At 32.5% G+C, this 21,297-nt stretch overlaps 1 protein-coding gene across 1 annotated transcript; it reads right to left on the reverse strand.

The window, feature by feature from the left end:
* Positions 1 to 10,493: 10,493 nt before the first annotated feature.
* Positions 10,494 to 13,768, reverse strand: LOC132630401 (laccase-17-like). Its single transcript, XM_060345982.1, has 6 exons — positions 13,633 to 13,768; positions 13,362 to 13,513; positions 12,997 to 13,241; positions 12,751 to 12,879; positions 11,668 to 12,624; positions 10,494 to 10,858 (listed from the first exon to the last, which is right to left on the reverse strand). Exons 1-6 carry the CDS (start codon positions 13,720 to 13,722, stop codon positions 10,728 to 10,730), a joined length of 1,704 nt encoding a protein of 567 aa, XP_060201965.1. The 5' UTR covers positions 13,723 to 13,768; the 3' UTR covers positions 10,494 to 10,727.
* Positions 13,769 to 21,297: the final 7,529 nt, after the last annotated feature.

Consider the following 21,297-nt stretch of genomic DNA (forward strand, 5'->3'; position numbering starts at 1 on the left):
AATTCAGTTCATCAATACTGTATAAGAGGCTGAAATTTCCTAATGTATAGAAAAGTCCTGAAGCAGCTCAAGGTCATCATGCTTGCTTGCCTTCAAAGGGTAATTTAGGTATTTACTGATTTTCATGCTTTTGGACTTTTGTATCTAGGTGCTTTACACTGGTACCTTTCCTCTATTAGAGGATAAGCCCAACTAACATTTATTTAATGACGTGCATTGTTTCTAAAAAAGTCCTTTATTTTGAGATCCACTTTGTTAATTGAGAGTTGAGCTCTCCTAGAGAGTTGAGCTCATTGATTATAGAGGTAAACCTAGTGTGCTTATCATGAATAGATTTATCCTCTTTCATTGTGAACAGCTCATACTCTGTGGTGAGCATGCCGATCTTGGAGTTCTTCCCCTGTGTTGTTCCTTCATGATCAGTTTGGAGGGATATCCAGATCTCCTTAGCAGTTGTACAAGATGAGACCCGGTTGTACTCATCGAGTCCTATTCCACACACAAACATCTTCTTAGCTTTGAAATCTTTTTTCAACAGCTTTCTTGTCTGCATCGTTGTATTCTTTCCTTGTTTTTGGAGTGGTTATCAGACTAGCTTCATCTTTGTTTATAGGAACATAAGGACCATCACAGATGATGTCACACAGCTCAGAGTCTTCAGCCATAATGTAGTCATGCATTCTAGTCTTCCATCACCCGTAGTATTTTCCGTTAAATCTAGGTGGTCTGTTGGTCGATTGTCCTTCTTCTTAGTTTAATGGGGCTGCCATTTCACAGATTCTTTCTAGGTGTTAGCCTTTTAGAAAGCACCTGCTATGATACCAATTAATGTAGGCTATGCGTCTACCAAACAGTATATGAGGGATCTGGTTATCTACCAGTTCTCTGAGATAATGCAGTAAGTAAATAGACACGATATTACCGTGGAAAAATCCTTGCTCAAGTGATTAAAAACCACTACCTACCTCATAGGATTTTCAACTCCACTACAATGAGTAACTTCATATTACAACTCTTGCAACCTAGGAATTAACACACTTAATCCCTCCACCTTTACAATAACCTCTATTGTAAGCAATACTTGACTACCCCTAGTCAAAGAACACTCTATCCCTAGTCAAAGAACACTCTAATACACCTAGAGTTAACTCTAGCCTAGCGTATCACTCAAAAGCTTGTGAAGATAAACTTCCTACAAGCAACCTTTGGGAATTCAACGTACCTGCAAACAACTTCTTAAAAGAGAAGAGTAGGTTTACAGTTTAAAGAACAAACAAACAAAGACTCACAACAACCTAAAGAACATAGACATAATCTGGTGTCTGGATCAGGTCCTTCAGCTTGTAAGTGGCTTTGTTCTTAAGAGCACTTGAGAACTTATGATGGCAAGGTTTGCACAAGATAGTTTAGGTTTTCAAGTGATACCCAATATGTTAGAACATGTTGTATATATATTGGGGAGCATATGGGTGAGATAGAGACCACTCATCCCATATTTGACTTAAATCATGGGGTGCAGTACTGTTGTACAATTGTGCAGTGAACAATGCAGCTTTACAGTTGTTGCTGCTGACTGTACGATGTAAATAAAGAACAGATCACAAACCAGGTCTCTCTATTTCTCCAGCAGTTTGGCAATCATCAAAACGTAGAATGCACCTTTTCTTATCATAAACTTACGAACTTTAAAACTGTGATTTGAAATCTTTTTTAAATGTGATATTTGAGTAAGTAACAACAAATGTTCATCGTATATTTGTTTATTTAATATATTATACGTATCTATTGTTTCCTTAAAAAGATATTAAGATGTTGAGATAATAGGAGGTACTTAGGTTCTTAGAGATTTATATTTAAGGATTTCAAAATTAGTTATATTTTTCTTTTATGTGGATAATGATAAAAGATAATTTGATTGGATAATGATTCGGGGTCAAGATTACAATTGTCTAAACCCCTCTTTGCAAGCATTTTAAGATGTTCTTTGAAAGATTAAAAGTAATTTTGTATTTGGATATGCATTTAACTTGAAAAAAAAATTGAATTATGTGAGTAGACAAAAAAAAAATCATTTGAAAAACTGGTCAAAGCCATCCTTTTAAACTTAAAACTCCTCTTCAAATTCGCTTTTCCAAAAATCAGTCATATGTGTAATAGACAGACAATATTTGATTTTTTGTATAAAAAAAAAACATTGTACGGAAAAATGATAGCTAAGTTGTTGGGCCCGTGACATCTAGTGTACTAAGAGAGTGTCACGGATTCCGAATAGAGAAAATGACATAGGGTACCTATTTAAGACTTTTTATTATAAAATACATAGATAGTTTTCCTTATTTACAAAACATAATGATATTTTATGAAACATGACGGATTTTCATATATTTTTCGTTTATTTTTTTAAGAAAATAATTTATTTATTTTTTACAAATTAAAATTATTTTTAGAAAAAAGTTTAGTTTTAAAAAAAATATTTTAAACTTTTTAAAAAAAAAAATTTTGCTCAAAGGCTTAAAAAATTACCTTAAATTTTTGTGTATGAAAAATGTATAAAATGTGTATGTGTGAGTGATAGTTTTAATATAGTTTTCATACACAAAATTGTGAGCAAAGACTTTAAGCCTTGAATATTGTATGAAAGTTGTTACAATGTTGTTGTAGTTGTATTAATTTTCCAGAAACCTAATATGAACTTTATATACGGAAAATGTGAATGAAATTCTAAGTGTGGAGCGAGATATACACATTTCATACCATTCTCATACATAAAATTTTGAGTAATGTTTAAGCCTTGATCGAGATATACACATTTCATACGTTTTTCATACACAAAATTTGAGCAAACATTTTAAGCCTTGAGCAAGATATACATATTTCATACACAAAAATTTGAGCGATTATTTTAAGTCTTGAATGTTGTATCAAAGTTGTATATAATGTAGCTATAGTTGTATTAATTCAGAAATCTAACATGAACTTTATACACGAAAATGTGAGCGAAGTTCTAAGCCTTAAATGACATACCAATTTCATACCGTTTTCATACACACAATTTTTAGCGGATTTTTTAAGCCTTGAATGAGATATACACATTTCATACATTTTTCATACCGTTTTCATACACTTAATTTTGAGCGAACTTTTTAAGTCTTGAGCGAGATATACAAATTTCATACAACTTTCATACATAAATTTTTGAGCGAAAAGAATAATTTTAAAAAAAAAAAATGTTTTTTTTTAAAGTATGTTTTGTAATGTTATGTTTTGTAAATAGAAAATTATCGTCACATTTCGTAAATATTTATCCTTAATATGTACATATACGTACTTTACCCTTGTGAATATTGGACAAAATTCTCTCCCTCTCTCAATTATGTGCAGTGATTTAATTTGTTCAAAGGTTTTTCTTCTTTTTGGTCCGTTATTAGAACTCTACAATTGCTCTTTCTCCTAGTTTAAAAGAGCATAACATAAACAACTAGATACTCTAGCACTAGAAGGTCCAGATCAACGACATGCATAATTCTTCATTTATCTCAATCATGGAGAACTAACTATTCTTAATGTATTCCCTCTGTTCACTTCTACTTGTTCGCTTTTGACTTTGCACGCCTCTTAAAAATTAATAAATGAAGAATTGATTTTACCATAGTATCCATATTAATTGGTGTATAGTCTCAATAGACTTTGCTTGAAAAATGATTTGGAAATAAGTAATTAATTTTATGGGTAAAACAAAAACAAAAAAGTTTGTCTTTCTCTTGATATGCTAAAGTGGACAAGTATAAGTGAAAATTTATTTTTAATATAGTGGACAAGTAAAAGTGAACGGAGAGAGTTGCAGAAGAGGAAATAGTAGTACGTCTCTCAAATCATGAAAAAGTGCTATGAAAAAGTGATATGTTTTAAGTACTTTACAAATGTTGGTTATGTTTTAAACAACGTTAAACGTGGATTTCTCCGTTATATGTGGCATGGGGTAAGTTACAACACAACTCAACCTAGTAATAATTGATTTGTGAATAGGCCAAGGTGATGGACAATTAATGTGGTTTGTTGATTGTAGTGAAATTGAAGGTGAATAAGAGGTGCGTGAACTTCTTTTTTCTTGTGAGAAAAAAGCAATATAAATTTACTTTGGGGTGCTATGTTGGTTTATTCTTAACCTAAGTACTATTGTTCAAGAACATAGACAGTTCTAACCAACACTACTGACTAGGAAAATTATGGTATGAAATAAAGACTAACTTAACTTATAAAGAACAAAAGATACAAAATGATCAAATAGGTAAAACAGTACGTAATACTGTTACTATTGCTTTTGTATTAATATTGCTTCTTGTTGTTTCAACATTACATATGAGCCTCCTATTTATAGGAGCAAAATAAAATGGATAAGTAACCAAGTAGACTTGGTGACTAATCCATAAAACTTAGGCGTATGGATGTCCAAGATAAGCACAAGATAATATCTTGGTGCATAAGATAATTAATGCACATCCACTACTTGGGATATTTACAACACTCCCCCTTGGATATCCATTAATAGATGATGTACCTCGTTAAAACCTTATTAGAAAAAAAACCCCGTGGGAAAAAGTCCCAATGAAGGAAAAAGAGTACGCATATCTAGTAATACGCTTCGAGGGCTTCCTCATTAAAACCTTGCCAAGAAAACTCAATGGGACAAAACCTTGGCGTAGGGAAAAAGTGCAGCGCGTATTCTACTCCCCCTGATCAAGACCACGATTCAGATGTTGGAGTCTTCGCATTCCAATCTTGAATATCATCTTCTCAAGAGTTGAAGTTGGCAAAGATTTGGTGAACAAATCTGCAGGATTGTCACTTGAACGGATTTGTTGTACATCAATATCACCATTCTTCTAGAGATCATGTGTGAAGAATAACTTTGGTGAAATGTGCTTCGTTCTATCTCCTTTTATGAAGCCACCTTTTAGTTGAGCTATGCATGTAGCATTGTCTTCATATAATATCGTGGGTATTTTGGTATCACATTTCAAGCCACATATTTCTCTGATGAAATGTATCACTGATCGTAACCACACACATGCTCTACTTGCTTCATGTATAGCTATTATCTCATCATGATTTGATGAAGTAGCTACAATAGACTGTTTTGTAGATCGCCACGATATGGCAGTACCTTCGCATGTAAACAGATAACCCGTTTGAGATCGAGCTTTATGTGGATCAGATATATAACCTGCATCTGCATAACCAACAATATCTGTACTACCATTGTTAGCATAAAACAGACCCATATCGCTAGTTCCTTTCAGATATCGCAATATATGCTTAATCCCGCTCCAATGTATCAATGTAGGAGAAGAGCTATATCTTGATAGCAAATTAACAGAAAACGTTATGTCAGGTCTTGTAGCATTAGCAAGATACATAAGTGCACCTATTGCACTAAGATATGGTACTTCAGGACCAAGTAGCTCTTCGTTTTCTTCCTGAGGTCGGAACGGATCTTTGCTTACTTCAAGTGAGCGAACAACCATAGGAGTACTTAAAGGATGCGCATTGTCCATGTAAAACCGTTTTAAAACTTTCTCAGTATAAGCAGATTGATGGATAAAGATCCTTTTTGCGAAATGTTCAATTTGCAGACCAAGACAGAGTTTTGTCTTTCCAAGATCTTTCATCTCAAATTCTTCCTTCAAATATTCAATCGCCTTTTGGAGCTCTTCTGGAGTTCCAATGAGATTTATGTCATCAACATAAATAGCAAGTATAACAAACTCTAAGTTTGTTTTCTTAATAAAAACACATGGACAGATGGCATCATTTATATAACCTTTATTTATCAAGTACTCACTGAGGCGATTGTACCACATACACCCTGATTGTTTTAGACCATATAATGATCTTTATAATCTGATTGAATACATTTCCCGAGACTTTGAACCAAATGCTTCAGGCATTTTATATCCTTCAGGAATTTTCATATAAATTTCATTATCAAGTGAGCCATAAAGATAAATTGTAACCACATCCATCAGATGTATTTCAAGGGTTTCATATACAGCTAAACCGATGAGATATCGAAATGTTATAGCATCCATAACTAGTGAATACGTTTCTTCATAGTCGACGCCGGGTCTTTGAGAGAATCTTTGTGCAACAAGGCGTGCTTTGTATCGCACAATTTCATTTCTCTCATTTCTTTTCCGTACAAAGACCCATTTGTGGCCAACTGGTTTTACACCATTAGGCGTTTGGACTACAGGTCCAAAAACCTCACGTTTAGCAAGTGAATTCAATTCTGATTGAACTGCTTCTTGCCATTTTGGACAATCATATCTTCGTCGACATTCTTCGACAAATTGAGGTTCCTGATCCTCACTGCCTTTCATAATATTTAGTGCAACATTATATGCAAAAACACTATTCACCACAATTTTCGAACGATTCAAATTGACCTTATCGCCAGTAGAACTTAATGATAGTTCTTTACTTACTAGAGTCTCGGGTTTGCTGATTTCTTCAGCAATATCAGGATTAATTAGATCTTGAATCTCTTCATGAGATCTTTTCATAGTGTCATTGTTTGTATTTCTTTTTCTAGGATTTTTATCCTTGGAGCCCAATGGCCTACCACGCTTCAGGCGTGAATGAGATTCAGAGGCTATGACACTAGTAGATTGTCCCTTTGGAACATCAATTCGAATAGGCACATTCTCTGCAGGGATATGCGACTTAGTTATTCTTTTCAAATCAATAAATGTGTCTGGCATTTGATTTGCTATTTTCTGCAAGTGGATGATCTTCTGGATCTCCTGCTCACATATAAGGTCACGTGGACCAAAATGAGATAGTGATGAAACTTTCCATGCAATTTCTCTTTTGGTTTCTTCTTTTCTCTCTCCCCCTAATTGTGGGAAATTTGTTTCATCAAATCGACAATCTGCAAATCGTGTAGTGAATAAATCTCCCATTAATGGTTCAAGGTAGTGAATAATAGAGGGTGATTCAAACCCAACGTATATTCCTATGCATTCGCTCTAGAAAAGCAGGGGATCCGACGTCAACTTTCATTGGTGATGGCCTAGTTATCAATTTGCCCTGATGACAAGCGGCACATGAAAATTCATTACTTTCAAGAATCTTCAGGTTCTTAAGTGGATGCCCATTTGAATTTTCAATAATTCGTCTCATCATTATTGATCCAGGATGACCCATTCGGTCATGCCAAAGCACAAAAGTTCCTGAATCGTTAAACTTCTGGTTTACGATTGAGTATGCTTCAATTGTACTAATTTCTGCATAGTACAGGCCAGAAGACAAAGTTGGTAATTTCTCCAAAACATATTTCTGGCCAGAGACATTCTTTGTAATAATAAGATATTCATCATTTGTTTCATTTAATGTCTCAACGTGATACCCATTACGGCGGATATCTTTTAAACTCAACAAGTTTCTTGGGGATCTAGAAGAGAATAATGCATCTTCAATAACAAGTTTCGTCCCCTTAGGTAGAAATATAGTAGCTCTTTCGGAGCCTTCAATTAATTTCGAATTTCCAGAAATTGTACTAACATTTCCCTTTTTGTTAAGCAAGTGAGAAAAGTATTTCTCATCTTTGAATATGGCATGCGTTGTTCCACTATCAATCACACAAATATCTTCATGATTGGTCATTGATCCAAATAATATTTGAGGATTTTCCATATATTCTTCAAAACGAAAGAATAGACAAAGCATTACACACGCTTTATTACATATATTACTATTAAACAAGGCATTACACACACTTCATTTACATAACTATGAAAACATAACCACATTAGCTAATACAAACGACATGTATGAAATATCTAAGTTATTACAGATCCATCACCGATCAAATGATCTATTTCCCCTTCAGGGTGTTCAAAGAAATCTGTCACATCTAGATGCATGAGTTCAACATTATCTTCAGAAATGAAATTTTCTTCGGCATTCTTTTCGGCCTTTTTGAGGGAGGCTTGATACAACTCAACTAGGTGCTTTGGCGTACGACAGGTACGTGACCAATGCCCCTTCCCTCCACATTGGAAGCATTTATTTTCTGATTTTTTCTTTTGCACAGCTTCATGCTTTTCCTCCTTCTTTTTATACTGCTGGTGATGAAGGGTATTATTTGGTGCAATACGAGAATCATGATTAAAATTCCTTCCTCGACCACGGCCATGACCACGACTGGGGCCACGAACTCTTCCACGTCTAAAATTGTGAAAGTTTGTCTCATTCACTTCAGGGAATGGAGCAGTACCAGTAGGTCGACTTTCATGATTTTTCATTAATAAGTTGTTATGTTGTTCAGCAACTAAAAGATGTGCAATGAGTTCACAATATTTCATGAACCTCATTTCTCGGTACTGCTGCTGCAGGAGCATACTCTAGGCGAGACAAGTGGAGAATGTTTTCTCCAGAATATCATGCTCAGTAACATTTTGACCACATAATTTAACTGAGAAATAATTTTAAACATTGCAGAATTATATGCCTTAATAGATTTAAAATCTTGTAGCCTTAAATGGAGCCAATCATAATTTGCTTATGGTAGTATGACCATCTTTAGGTGATCATGTGTATCTCTCAGATCACTCCACAACATAAGAGGTTCTTTAACCGTGAGATATTCTATTTTCAAATTCTCATCAAGATGATGGCGGAGGAATATCATTGTCTTGGCATGGTCTTGGTCTGATGCCTCATTTTTATCTTTGATGGTGTCTGCCGGACCCATCGCATTAAGGTGAATCTCGGCATCAAGAATCCAAGACATATAGCTATTGTCGAATATATCTAAGGCTACAAATTCACGTTTAGTAAGATTTGTCATTAGTTAAGGGAAAAAGAAAGTCAATACCTTTGAGGCTTTTAAAGTATTTGCTCGAGATAACAGAGTCTCGTGCTGATAACGTGGTATGAAATAAAGACTAACATAACTTATAAAGAACAAAAGATACAAAATGATCAAATAGGTAAAACAGTACGTAATACTGTTACTATTGCTTTTGTATTAATATTGCTTATGTTATTAAACTGTATTACGAAACAGTAACTTAGAAAAAATTTCAGAAACCAGTAACTTTACAAAATCAGAAAATATAAACCAATGTAAAACAGAATCTGGAAAAATAATCATAAAAAGTATACGAAATATTTTTAAGGAACAGAAATCTAGCACACTGAATGCACAGTGTGTCCTTAAGGAAATTATTCCCCTCAAGTACCCGAGGTTGAATGTGGAATATATCCTCCCAGGATAGAAAGATTTCACTCACCGGTGTATTGGTACCAAAAACTCTGATGTCAAGCGAAACACTCAGCGGCAATATAACACACGGAAGAAAACTTTTAAGAGAGTAGAATAATAGAGAATATCAGAAAATTCGTAAGTAATAATCTGAGTATTAACTGAAATTTATAGCCACTAATGCGCTGGTTTGGAAAAGGTTTGCAACCTTTCACAAAAGGTCGCGGGTGAGACACGCGGATCCGGATCACTAAAAATATTATCAATCCAAATCAAATCCAAGTCGAAGCCGAGCGACAATGACGGCGCTAGGGGAGACCCTCTTCTTAACCCTTTAGCAACAAGAATGTGTGCTTCTACTTTTAAGTAGGAGTACTTTTCTTTCCACCACCTATGAGGGACAAATACTTATTTTATAAAGCAAGATAATATCTTATTTTATAAAGCAAGATAATACTTATTTTATAAATTCTTATTTTATAAAGCAAGAGGAAACAACTCATTTTCCCTCCATTTCCCATTCAACCTATCAATAAAACCCAACAGTTTCTTGTTGTTTCAACATTACATATGAGCCTCTTATTTATAGGAGCAAAATACAATGGATAAGTAACCAAGTAGACTTGGTGACTAATCCATAAAACTTACACGTATGGATGTCCAAGATAAGCACAAGATAATATCTTGGTGCATAAGATAATTAATGCACATCCACTACTTGGGCTATTTACAACAAATTATTAATTGTTCGACCTCTTCGTTTTGTTTACTTCACTTTCCCTTTTTACATGATTACCTGAGTTTTGGAATCATAACACATTCGGATTGTGCTCGTTTAATCACTAGGGTATGTTTTCGAGGAGTGACAGTCAACGACTCAAATTAACAAATAAATTCCACCAATATCCTCTGATTTTTATTTTATTTTATATATAAATGCACTTATAAATTTACGCATCATTCTCACATGTTTTACTCCCTCCGTCACAAAATAAGTGTCACTTTAATAAAAAAAATTCGTCCAAAATAAGTGTCGCTTGAGGAATTTTTTAAGACAAAAAATAGTAATTGCTGCTAACTACTTCATTGTGCTAGTTCTCACGAAACATCTAATAAATTGGGGTAACTTAGTAAAATATACCTTGTATTTATTGTTTTTTTTTTAATGGACGTGAAATGAGCAAGAGCGACACTTATTTTGGGATGGAGAGAATAAAGAAAAAAATGTCAATTGCTTTGGATGCAAGAAATATATATTAAGATAATTCAAAAGGAAGATGATGTCCAAATTTCTCCAGAGTTTTGAATTTACAAAAAATCTCAACCCTCTCTTAAGTAAAAAATAACATACATGAACGGATAAGAAAAGGAAATACAGAAGATATCCACCAAGACACCAAAACAAGCGTCAACAGTCGAGAAAAAATGAGAGGTACAAAAATTGCACGAAATAAGTTTCTCAGCACTTGGGAAAGTCCATTGGTGGAGGAGGCAACTTTTGATTTGGAAGTTTTCCATCTAGAACCAACCATGCCATCCTCAATCCCCAACTTGTGTGAATTTCCAGGTGACAATGCATAAACCATACTCCTGGTGACGACCAACGACAATTAACATCATTATTGGGAGAGTTACTTCTCTACAGAGAATTAGAATTTCGATATGATAGTGGGTTGCCCGGGATTCGAACCCGGAACTAGTCGGATGGAGTAGATAAGTTCCTTGTTAAATAAAATAAATGTTAATCTTAAATTAAATAAACAAGTAAAGATCCCTCCCCAAGCCGTGCTTGCACTTTTCATTGCACACGGCTTTCCCTATGTATACATCAGTTCATTTCTGATAGAAATTAGAAAGGGATTCTAACAAGGAGATTCAAGATACAATAACTCCACACCTAGATTTGAGACTACAACACAATAGAACTTGTTAGTCACATACACTGAAGGTTCAAGTCAAAAGGGAAGGTTCTATATAAGAAGCTTTAAACTACATACTGTGTGCTTATATGAAGCTTTTCCTAGTCAAAATCAAAGGATTTGTTGGCGGCGAGATTAATATACCTTCTAGTTGTAGTTGACTTTAAGCGCACGGCTCATAGTCATCTATTTACGAGCTTAATTGCACTCAATGGTAAATCAATTCGTTTCACTGCTTTTGTACCACACATGTGTAAGATCTTTTTTACGCTATTTCATGTATAGTATAATTCTAACGAATAGTTCAATTAAACCCTCTTCATGTACTGTAGTTCCACCCCTGTACACCATGTCATAACTTTTCTATCTTGTTCTTTTATAGGTGCTTGCAGTTTATATAGTATCTACTTTGTTAAGCTAGATATTAGACTTGTGAGATGACGATGTGAGAAAACATTCAAATGCAAATTCTTAAGTTACCTGGATTATCCGCAAGAAATCGAATAGCAACCCAACCGCCAGAAGGGACACCCACAGTGTTCCTCTCAATAGGGTCCACAAGGTTGAAATTTGATGGATCCTTCTTAGGGTCAAAATTTCCAAAGCCTTGACCAACGACAAAGAAGTTGAATCCGTGAAGATGAAGAGGATGACTTTCAGCGCCCAGAATGCTTGTATCTTGCATTACTAGCTCCACACTAGTGTTAAATGGTAAAACCATGAGTTTTGTATCATTGTTAACTAGGGTGTTATTTGGAGGGTTCCCAGTGTAGTTAAACCAATGTAAAGGACTATAAGGAAAATTAGGCTTATATACGCCTTGGGATTGCCCAAAGAAATGAGATTGGAGAAGTGAAGTTGTAGGTAGTATAAGTGACACATTATTGATTGAAGCTGAGAATTTTGTGCCATTAGGTCCTTGGCAAGTTTTGTTTTGATCACAAGGACTTGTCCCAAGACCGACAGTGAAAAAAAAATGTTTATCGACGTTTAGAGGTACATTAGCAGGGAATTGAGAAGTTGCGAGACTTCTTAATTTACTTGTAAAATTGGTGACAAAATTTGTGTCATTGAGAGATGGTAATAATGGCTTAAAGATTGGTAGATTTTTCAAATGGTGTTCTGGTTCTGATTCATACTCTAAAATTCCTGCAACTGTAGAGTTGTCAAATGTGCCAAGACCTGTCACATATGGCCGAGCAGTCATGTAAAATGTGGCATTAGGAAAATGAGGTTTAGTTTTGAGAAGGACATTATAGGCTTGCCCTGGGGTAATAATAAGAGTATCCGTCTCAAAGGGTTTAACATAAACTCCATCAGCATCGATAATTTGGAGAGTATGATTTGCAATACTAAAGAAAAGCTCGTCATTAAGTGCAGCATTGATCAACCGAAGAAGATAAGATTTTCCAGGCTTCACCTTCAGCTTAAAAGTATCTGTGAAGAACATCTAGAAGTGTTAACATTCTCTAGTGTAATCCAAATTGTGTCAATTATTTTGGAATGGAAGAAGTAATACTAAACAATACTTAGCTTTTAGCTATACAAAATAATGTTTATTACCTTTTGCGGAGCAATTATACAAAGGACCAGGAAATCCATTGATTGTATAGGCATCAGAAACATTAGGACCTCCACCTGTTTGTAAAGCTTGAGTAATTATGGCTTCAGTGTCTGCATTGAACCATTCTCCTGTGACATATATTTGCATTCATCAGTTCACTATTATTAATTTCTTATACACAAATTAGTTAAGGATTACAGAAATTTCAATTCATTCAACCAGCTCAATATATAATGACTTATTACCAAAGACGATGGGAACTTCTTTGTTGGGTTTGGCAAATGGATAAGGAGTATTTTTCTTTGGAAGAATGATAATAGGACCATAGACAGTTGATCTCAACCATGAAATATGTGCATGCCACCAAAAAGTTCCTCTCTGGCCAACTATAGTGAAGTTATACACATAACGTTGGCCAGTTTGAATGGGACATTGTGTTATATATGCTGGTCCATCTGCCCATCCACTACGAATTTGTCGAATTCCATGCCTATAATATTGTAAGAACAAAAATATCATTTGTTGCAAAAATTCTAAGTTAAAGTTAATATGCGTATAATTGCTTGTTGAATTCTGTGAATTGCATGAAAATAAGTATTTGTATGTTTACCAGTGGATGGAGATGTTGTTCTGAACATGATTGATCACCTCGATTTCAAGACGATCACCTTCCCTTGCCACAATACGAGGCCCAGGGAATTGTCCATTCACTGTAACCATACTCTTGGTGTGGCATAGTCTTGTCACATTTTGCAATTTGATCTGAAAGGCGAAACAGAATAAAAATTATAATATAAGTACTAGATACTAATTCTAAAACCAAAAAAAAAAAAAAAAAAAAATCTACTAGGGAACTATGCAATAATATATATGATGCATACTTCAAATTTATATTGCCTGGTCACGGCTGAAACACTGTGGAGGAGACAAGATGCAAACAGAGAGACGAGACATATTGCAATAGCATCCATTTTTGCACAGAAAATTAAATCTCTCTGTTTTTTCTTTGTTTACAAATTAACTTGCTGCTGTTGTTCTATTAAGTGCATGGTAGTCATGTATATATAGTGATGTTCACAGGTTGTTTTGTTGATTTGGTGAAATAAAAAAAGAAAGGATAATGAATTGAAGAGAATAGCTTGATTGTAAGCTATCTTTGATTGGACCAACTGTTGTTGTAGAACAAACTTTAGAGTGGTGTCAAAGAATACATGACATAGTTGTATAGTGTAGTAGCATATTTGACATGAAAAATTTCCCTATATATCTCTGCCGAGATTTTCCATCTTAATGACTCATGAGGATAGATAAATTAAGGCTTCATAGACAGCTAGCTACAGGCATGATTTTGACACTCTTCCATACAGAAAGATAATAGTCTTGAGGAAAAAAGTTTTTATCATGTATTACAAAGTGTTGTCAGTATGAAAATATTTCTTCACTGGAATAAGTTTGATGTATTATGGATAGTACACACACAAAAATAATAATAATAATAATAATAATAATAATAATAATAATAATAATGTATGGAAAAGCTTTGAGGCTAATGAGGATTCTAGGATTTTCCTTTTTATTTGTCAAGGGAAATATGATTTCTCCGTCTGTATTCTAGCAACACATGGATTCCTTTTAAGCAACTACTTCCTCGGGAACAGTTGTCAATTTATGAATTATAGATATTTGGCAATCAATAACATGAAAATGGAAGAAAAATATTAGGATTAAGGTGATGCTAGCTAGAAAAACACTTCGGGCTTAAAAGAAATTTTGTATAAGGAATTTTGTTAGGGAAAACATACTGCCCCCTCGTTCATTTTATTGATCTTAGTTTTGATTAGACACAAAGTTTAAAAAAGTAAAGAAAACTTTTGAATCTTGTGATCGGTCTTAAACAAAAGATGTATACGCATAAAAATTAAAGAGAGTGCTAATTAATATAGAAAAAGATTTTTAAAAAAAATAGATTAAAAAGAAAAGTAAGACACATAAATTAAAACAGATGGAGTAAAATTTTGTAGGAAATTCATTTCGAATTAATTAGCAAGTTTTTTCATTCCACTTTAAGTAATATAGTTCGACTTATGAGGTCAAACTAACTAATGTTTGGTGTAAATTAGGACAAATAATTTTTTATTTTTTTTACATATATAGAAACTATGTACAAAGTATTATAAGTCCCGAGAACTAATAATTTTAAATATTCAAAAAATATTAAAAATTATGTAATCAGAAAAGAAAAAAAAAATCTTTAATTCAACTCTCCAAATAGTAATAGCTCATGTCAAGTAGAACGAAGGGAGTACATCTTTTCTTATTTACCATTGGCACGTCGCCCTTGTAATGACTTGAATTAATATAACTTCGTGATGATACGAACTTGTCCAGTATATCTTAGCTATGAGGTTCTGGAGATTTTGTTTGCAAAAAGAATTAATTAAAGAACGAAGAGACGAAACTTCTTGTTGAATTTTTGAGTGTCAAAACCTTCATATCCTATAGGGTGATTAGTTCGTAACAAAATATTGTAGTGTGAAGTTTTAAGAACAATAATAGTACCAAAATTTCAGAATTCTGGTGGTGACAAAGAAAAAGTTTAGAAAAGAAATAAACTGTACGAGGGAAGCTTACGAAAAGTCGAGCATAATGAAGTTATAGCTGCTGCCCATGGTGCAAGAATATACTTCATTTGGCAAGCTAGGAATTGGAAGATATTCAAAGGAATTACTGTGAATACGAGCTCAATAGTGCAACAAATACAGTTTATAGTGCGAGGAAGAATAGAAATGTTTATAGATACAAAGCAGGCAAGGAAATGTATAGGATATTTAGAGACTCTATGTAACTAGTAATGGCAGAGACATGGTGTCTTGACAACCTTCATGGGAAGGTGGTTAGGATTCCAATTGCTCTTTTCTAGTTGTTTTGTTGATGGTTGGTGCTAATAAAATGATTTACAGATTATTACCAAAAAAAAAAAAAGTCGAGCATAGCACCATATTACCAAAGAATAATCAATTGGCAGGACTGGTCGTTGCTGTTAAAGATACTTTAATTTTAAGTAATTAGGAAAAGTAGGCTTGTAGATTAAACTAGCTTTTCGACAAATACATTAGGCATGTGGCCGTATTTTAACTAACCATATGGTCAAATTATAATTTTTTATACTTTTTCAACATAGTGCTATTAAAAAGATTATATGATTTTCAGCACGAGTATAAACTTTTAAGCGTTGCGTCATTTACATATAATAATGTGTATTAGAAACAAAACAAGAAAGGGATGACATTGGTCCAACATGACAGTAACCCAATCTTTTTTGACATAAGACCTCTTTATTTATTTATTTATTTATTTAAAAAAAAAAAAGCAAAGATATTGGCATGTACCCCAAGTATGGTGTTTCAGGAAGAGTAGAAGGATAAATACTTACTCCATCAGGTGTTTACATGTAACTAGACCACAAACCTGAAGATTTAATAAATCAAAGTGAGAGTATATAAGCATTCGATACAAAATATTTTTTTACTGAGTGTACTGAGGAAGATAGGAGCATCAAGAAGCCTAAAAGTTGGTGAGAAGGGTTTTCACTTGTTGGGTGTCTATCCATTTTCAGTAGTTATAAGCAGATTACTATAGTGTAGGGAATGCATTTTATTTTCCTCAGGTAGGACCATTTTTTACCACAAGCAAAGGATAGATCAGCTTTTGCTTCATTATTCGTCCCTTTATGCAAATACTAAGACAAATTTATTTAAATTAGGTCAATTGTTTTTTCCAATTCTGCTTTAAAAATCAAAATCTCTCACAATTTTGCACAATAAACGTTTTCTCCCTCTTATTTTTATTTTTTACTCGCCATTATCAATCTCTTAAAGATCTATCTAAATTAGAGCTTCAATTTTATCTATTAACGTGAAAAAAGTGAAAAATAATAAGTGAGATAAGTTACATAGCTAGCTTCATATGTGATATGATTATGACTGGGATATAAATATAATACCACTTTTAGCGCCCATCGAGTCGCATAATTCAGACCAAGACTAACGTGGTAGCTGTAGTACCAATTTCATACAAGTTTCCACACAGCCTCTATTTATAAGTACAACAAATCAATTAATGCAAATATATACCGTATATACATTTTTTTATGTGGTAATTACAGTTAACTGGTGTGATTATATGTAGATCCTCACTTTAATCATAATTTTTAAAATTAAATTATTTGTGTAAATATCAGATGTCTGAACTCGGTTATATATATATAACTACATCTATATTGTTTTAAAAGCATGAATATAAATGTTGGTTGACCAAAATATCCTTTAAATATTGAATTAATATCCTTTAAATATTGAACTACTTTTATACCCTTAATGAGCTTTAATCCTAAACCTAACAAAACTTAATTACGTTTGGAATATTATCCTATCACTACTAGGGACTTAACTTCCTAATATCAGGATATATTTGTCATTTTAGTCTCCCAGTACAATAAGAATTCTTTCACGGCATTTTTGTTGCAGGGCAATTCTGTTTTTAGTTCTAGCCACGGAAATTAGACTAATACAACTTCCCAATTGAATACATTTATTTAGAGAATATTGAAACAAGAACATATAAATTACTCACCACATATAATATAATTTGTTCCTGAATTGATTTTATAAAATTTAATAACAAAATATTTTGACGTATCAAATCTCCCATGAAAGTATCTGGTTTATGTCCCATGAAAGTATCTGGTTTATGCTAGAAAAATGACAACTTACTGATAGTTATTTAACAAAGTACATTAAATAGTGTTGACGTTGAAAATTTATATTTTAGGCACAAATTCCGTAGTATTTAAAGCAAGATATATACATTCGTGCAAATGAAAGGGTGGTTTCTAAAGTCGTCGTGAGTTGGGTAATGAAATCAACACTCTCCGGTATTCACATATTTTAGGTTAATATTAGTCATGTCTATCATTAGATTTCTAATATTTATAATTTTTTATTTTTATTTTTCGACACATATATAGAAATTATATTTTTAAAATTTTTATTCTAGGGAATGATCATTGTACTTTGTACATATTTGGCGGTAATAATTATTTTTAGAATAGTTAAAAGTTTATATTTTATATGTATATGCATTCGGTAGAATTTGAAACAAGATATATTCGTGTCAAGCATGAACCTAGCGACTAGTCTACATTATTATAAAAGCATGAATATAAATGTTGTTTGATCAAAATATCCTTTAAATATTAAACGACTTTTATGCCCTTTAAGATGAATTATTTCTTCAAAATATAATTCTATATTGGACAAAATTGTTATTTAAAATTTCCCCTAATATTAACTTCCATGAATTCTAATCACAATCAAATTTCAACTTTGCACGTCCTACCTATTTCTTTAATATCTAGGACTCTGAAGTATGCTACTTAATTATTATAGTTCTAATTGGAGTTCAGGAAATTAAATTTATGGTTATAAGGCGTGAGTCTTGATTTTATTTTATTTTTCCTTGAATACAAGTTTCAAATTGCCTCTCCTATTTTAACTCATGTATGAAGGAAGTCAACACAAATTCAAATTCCTTTTAAGGGATAAATCTACTAATAAATTTATAGGATATTGGTAAACAAAATTGATATATTTTTACTTCTGAATTTTCAATTTAAAATTTATTAATTTAGTACATATTTCATAGTGATTGAAGCAAGATATTTTCATGCAAAGCACGAACATAGAGTCAAATATTGAACGACTTTTATGCCCTTTAAAGATAGAATTGTAATATTTAAGATTTTGAAATCAACAAAAATTATGATAAAAGACTTACAAAATACGTATAACAAGGATTCTGATAGACATAATATATATAATAACAATAACTAATACTGAAACAACAACGAGGAAAAGTATGGATTAGCCTAACTCTGTTCTTGTGGTTTTCTTCTTATCCTTTTTATTTTTTCAGTTGAATGCATGTAATTACATATTAAATCTATGTGAGTACTGACTACGCAATGCAGAATTCTAGAGACAATTATTTATCAAAAGGGAACGCATATACGGATTGATTAATATGAGAAAAGTGTTGCTTTTTATCTACGAAGAAGTTAATTTCGTGTTTAATTTCTTTTGGTCATACTTTTATATGTTTAAATTGCTGCAAATATATTGATAGATTTTTTTTTATATAGAGAGTATTATTTGTTTTTCTTCTTTGCTTCTAATGATTTTGAGTTTAGTGATTTTATAAATTATAGAGTGTTAATAATATATTAATACGTGTAATAGTTATTGATGATGTAATTCATCACTTTTAGTGTAAATTTTAATGTATGTACTTCATTTTTTTAGTAGAAAATATTATTTATGTCACAATTGAGATCAGCTTATTTTTTCTTTTTAAATAATAACTAAATACTTTTAAAATTGATCAATATTTTTATAATGTAATTTTGTTTAGTAACGATTTTCAACATTTTTGTATCTGTAAATGACAATATATAAATATATGGTCACCTAATCTTTAATATTGGATTATCTTAGTCGTAACATATTTTTATATGGGAAAAAAGAAGAAAAAAATAAATATCGAGAACATCAATTTCAAAGAATTATTAAGTAGATACAACTCTATACTATAGTAATAATTTAGTAAATCGTGAAATAAATAAACATAATTACAAATAATATTAGCTACAATATTTTTTACTATGACTGAGAATGTCTGGGAATAACATGCAACTGCACATTTATAGAGACTAGTTATTATAAAAGCATGAATATAAATGTTGATTGACCAAAATATCCTTCAAACATTAAACGACTTTTATACCCTTTCAGAGCTAAAATATTCTTAAAAATAATTATTTGTTGGACAATATCATAACTTTCAAAACCTCTTCCTAATATGAATTTGCATGAAACTCTAATACTACTCAGTTAATGCCACCGAATCCAAGTCAGAATATGATAAGATTAACACCGACCTAACAAATTAAACTATACGTTTTGTTGCATAAAATTATAAAGCATTAACACCCTTTATATTTCGGATGAACTAATATATGAAGTTTAAGTTCAACAATGATTTTGGTCTTCGCCGGCTGACTTCTTTGGATGATATTCACGTGATTTGGCATTAACACGCTCTTTTTGATAATTTTAGAATATACTAAGCTAAAAGTTATTATTTTAAATACGCATGCATTTTATAGTATATGACGCAAGACATATCCGTGCAAAGCACGAACATAAACTCGAATATATATATATATATATATATATATATATATATATATATATATATATATATATATGCATTGTGTGAACTCCTTAAGGGACTGGGACAGCTTACGGAGTTTAAATTACTATAATTTTTTAATAGAATAAGTTCATGTGTTGTTTGGAAATTTGATTTGCTTTGGAAAATCAAAACGAAAATTAAAGCCCTTTTCTAGGAAAAACAGTCTGAATCTCCATATTAAATATGTGCTTACATTTTTTTTCCTGGTTGGGAGATTCTGGCTGAACATTACACCTATCAGAAAAATAACAGAAGAATAACGGAGAAAATAAGGATTTGTGATGTGAAAGATACTATCTTTCAAGAGCACGCAATTCTCTAGCAAGATATAATAAAGTCAAGAATTATACGTATAAATTTAATGCGCTATTCAGGGGTATCCTCGTACACGTGGGACTTGAGAGAAGACATTTTACACGAACATATATGTGCGTTCAATTTAAAATTAATTTTAAATTTAAACAAATATAAATAAAAATGAATATAAAAATCAAAATCATAACTTTTATGTCACGAACGGATCTCTGATTGAGACATGACTGACACTCGATATCTTGACTTGACCGAACATATCAGTTTGTCATTTCTAACTTATACTATCATGTCACTTAATGCGCCTTTAAAAGACCCCCGCCCTCCTGAACTAGTACCTTATTTTTCAAGAAGACATTTTAACTTTGTGGGGTTCTATTACCCCCGGAATTAATTCGAAGTGGAATTAACAGTCCCTTTTACACCTATGTGGCATGACGTGTGATTCACTCTCTTTAAGAGAGTGAGCAACAGAAAAATAGTTAAACTTTTATTTTTATAGCGTTTTCTTTCATTTAATGTTTCTTTTTTCAATTTCCTATTTTCTCTTCCTATTTTGTTGTTTTCTTGTTTTCTTTCTCCCTTGTTTTTCCTTCTTCTTCATAGAACCCAAAATGTCTATGCCGTCCAGAAGCTTTTAAGCTATAAATTTGTTGCACCGTTAGTTCCACTTCGAAAAGTATCAAATTTTGCCAAGAAAAATTTCGACCTTTCTCTTTGCTTTTCTTCACCGACGATGGAGAAAGAACTCCGGCGAAAAGAGGTCGTCAAAGGTCGATTTTGGTAAACGTAGGATTTTAGTCTCTTCTGTTAGATATTGGGTTTGACTTTACAAAGGGAAGATCTCAAAAAGTGTTTAGATTAGTGTTTTAAAAGAAAAACCATACCCACTTCATCGGAAAAAATAGCGGATGCCGTCGAAT

The sequence above is a fragment of the Lycium barbarum genome, chromosome 3, assembly GCF_019175385.1.
Source record: "Lycium barbarum isolate Lr01 chromosome 3, ASM1917538v2, whole genome shotgun sequence".
Classification (NCBI taxonomy): domain Eukaryota; kingdom Viridiplantae; phylum Streptophyta; class Magnoliopsida; order Solanales; family Solanaceae; genus Lycium; species Lycium barbarum.

Coding starts and splice junctions, on each gene's coding strand:
- LOC132630401 (XM_060345982.1), bottom strand. CDS start 13,722: ATGGATGCTATTGCAATATGTCTCGTCTCTCTGTTTGCATCTTGTCTC. Junction 13,514..13,632: donor CCAGGCAATATAAATTTGAA/GTATGCATCATA, acceptor TTCGCCTTTCAG/ATCAAATTGCAAAATGTGAC. Junction 12,625..12,750: donor GTATAATTGCTCCGCAAAAG/GTAATAAACATT, acceptor TGTTCTTCACAG/ATACTTTTAAGCTGAAGGTG.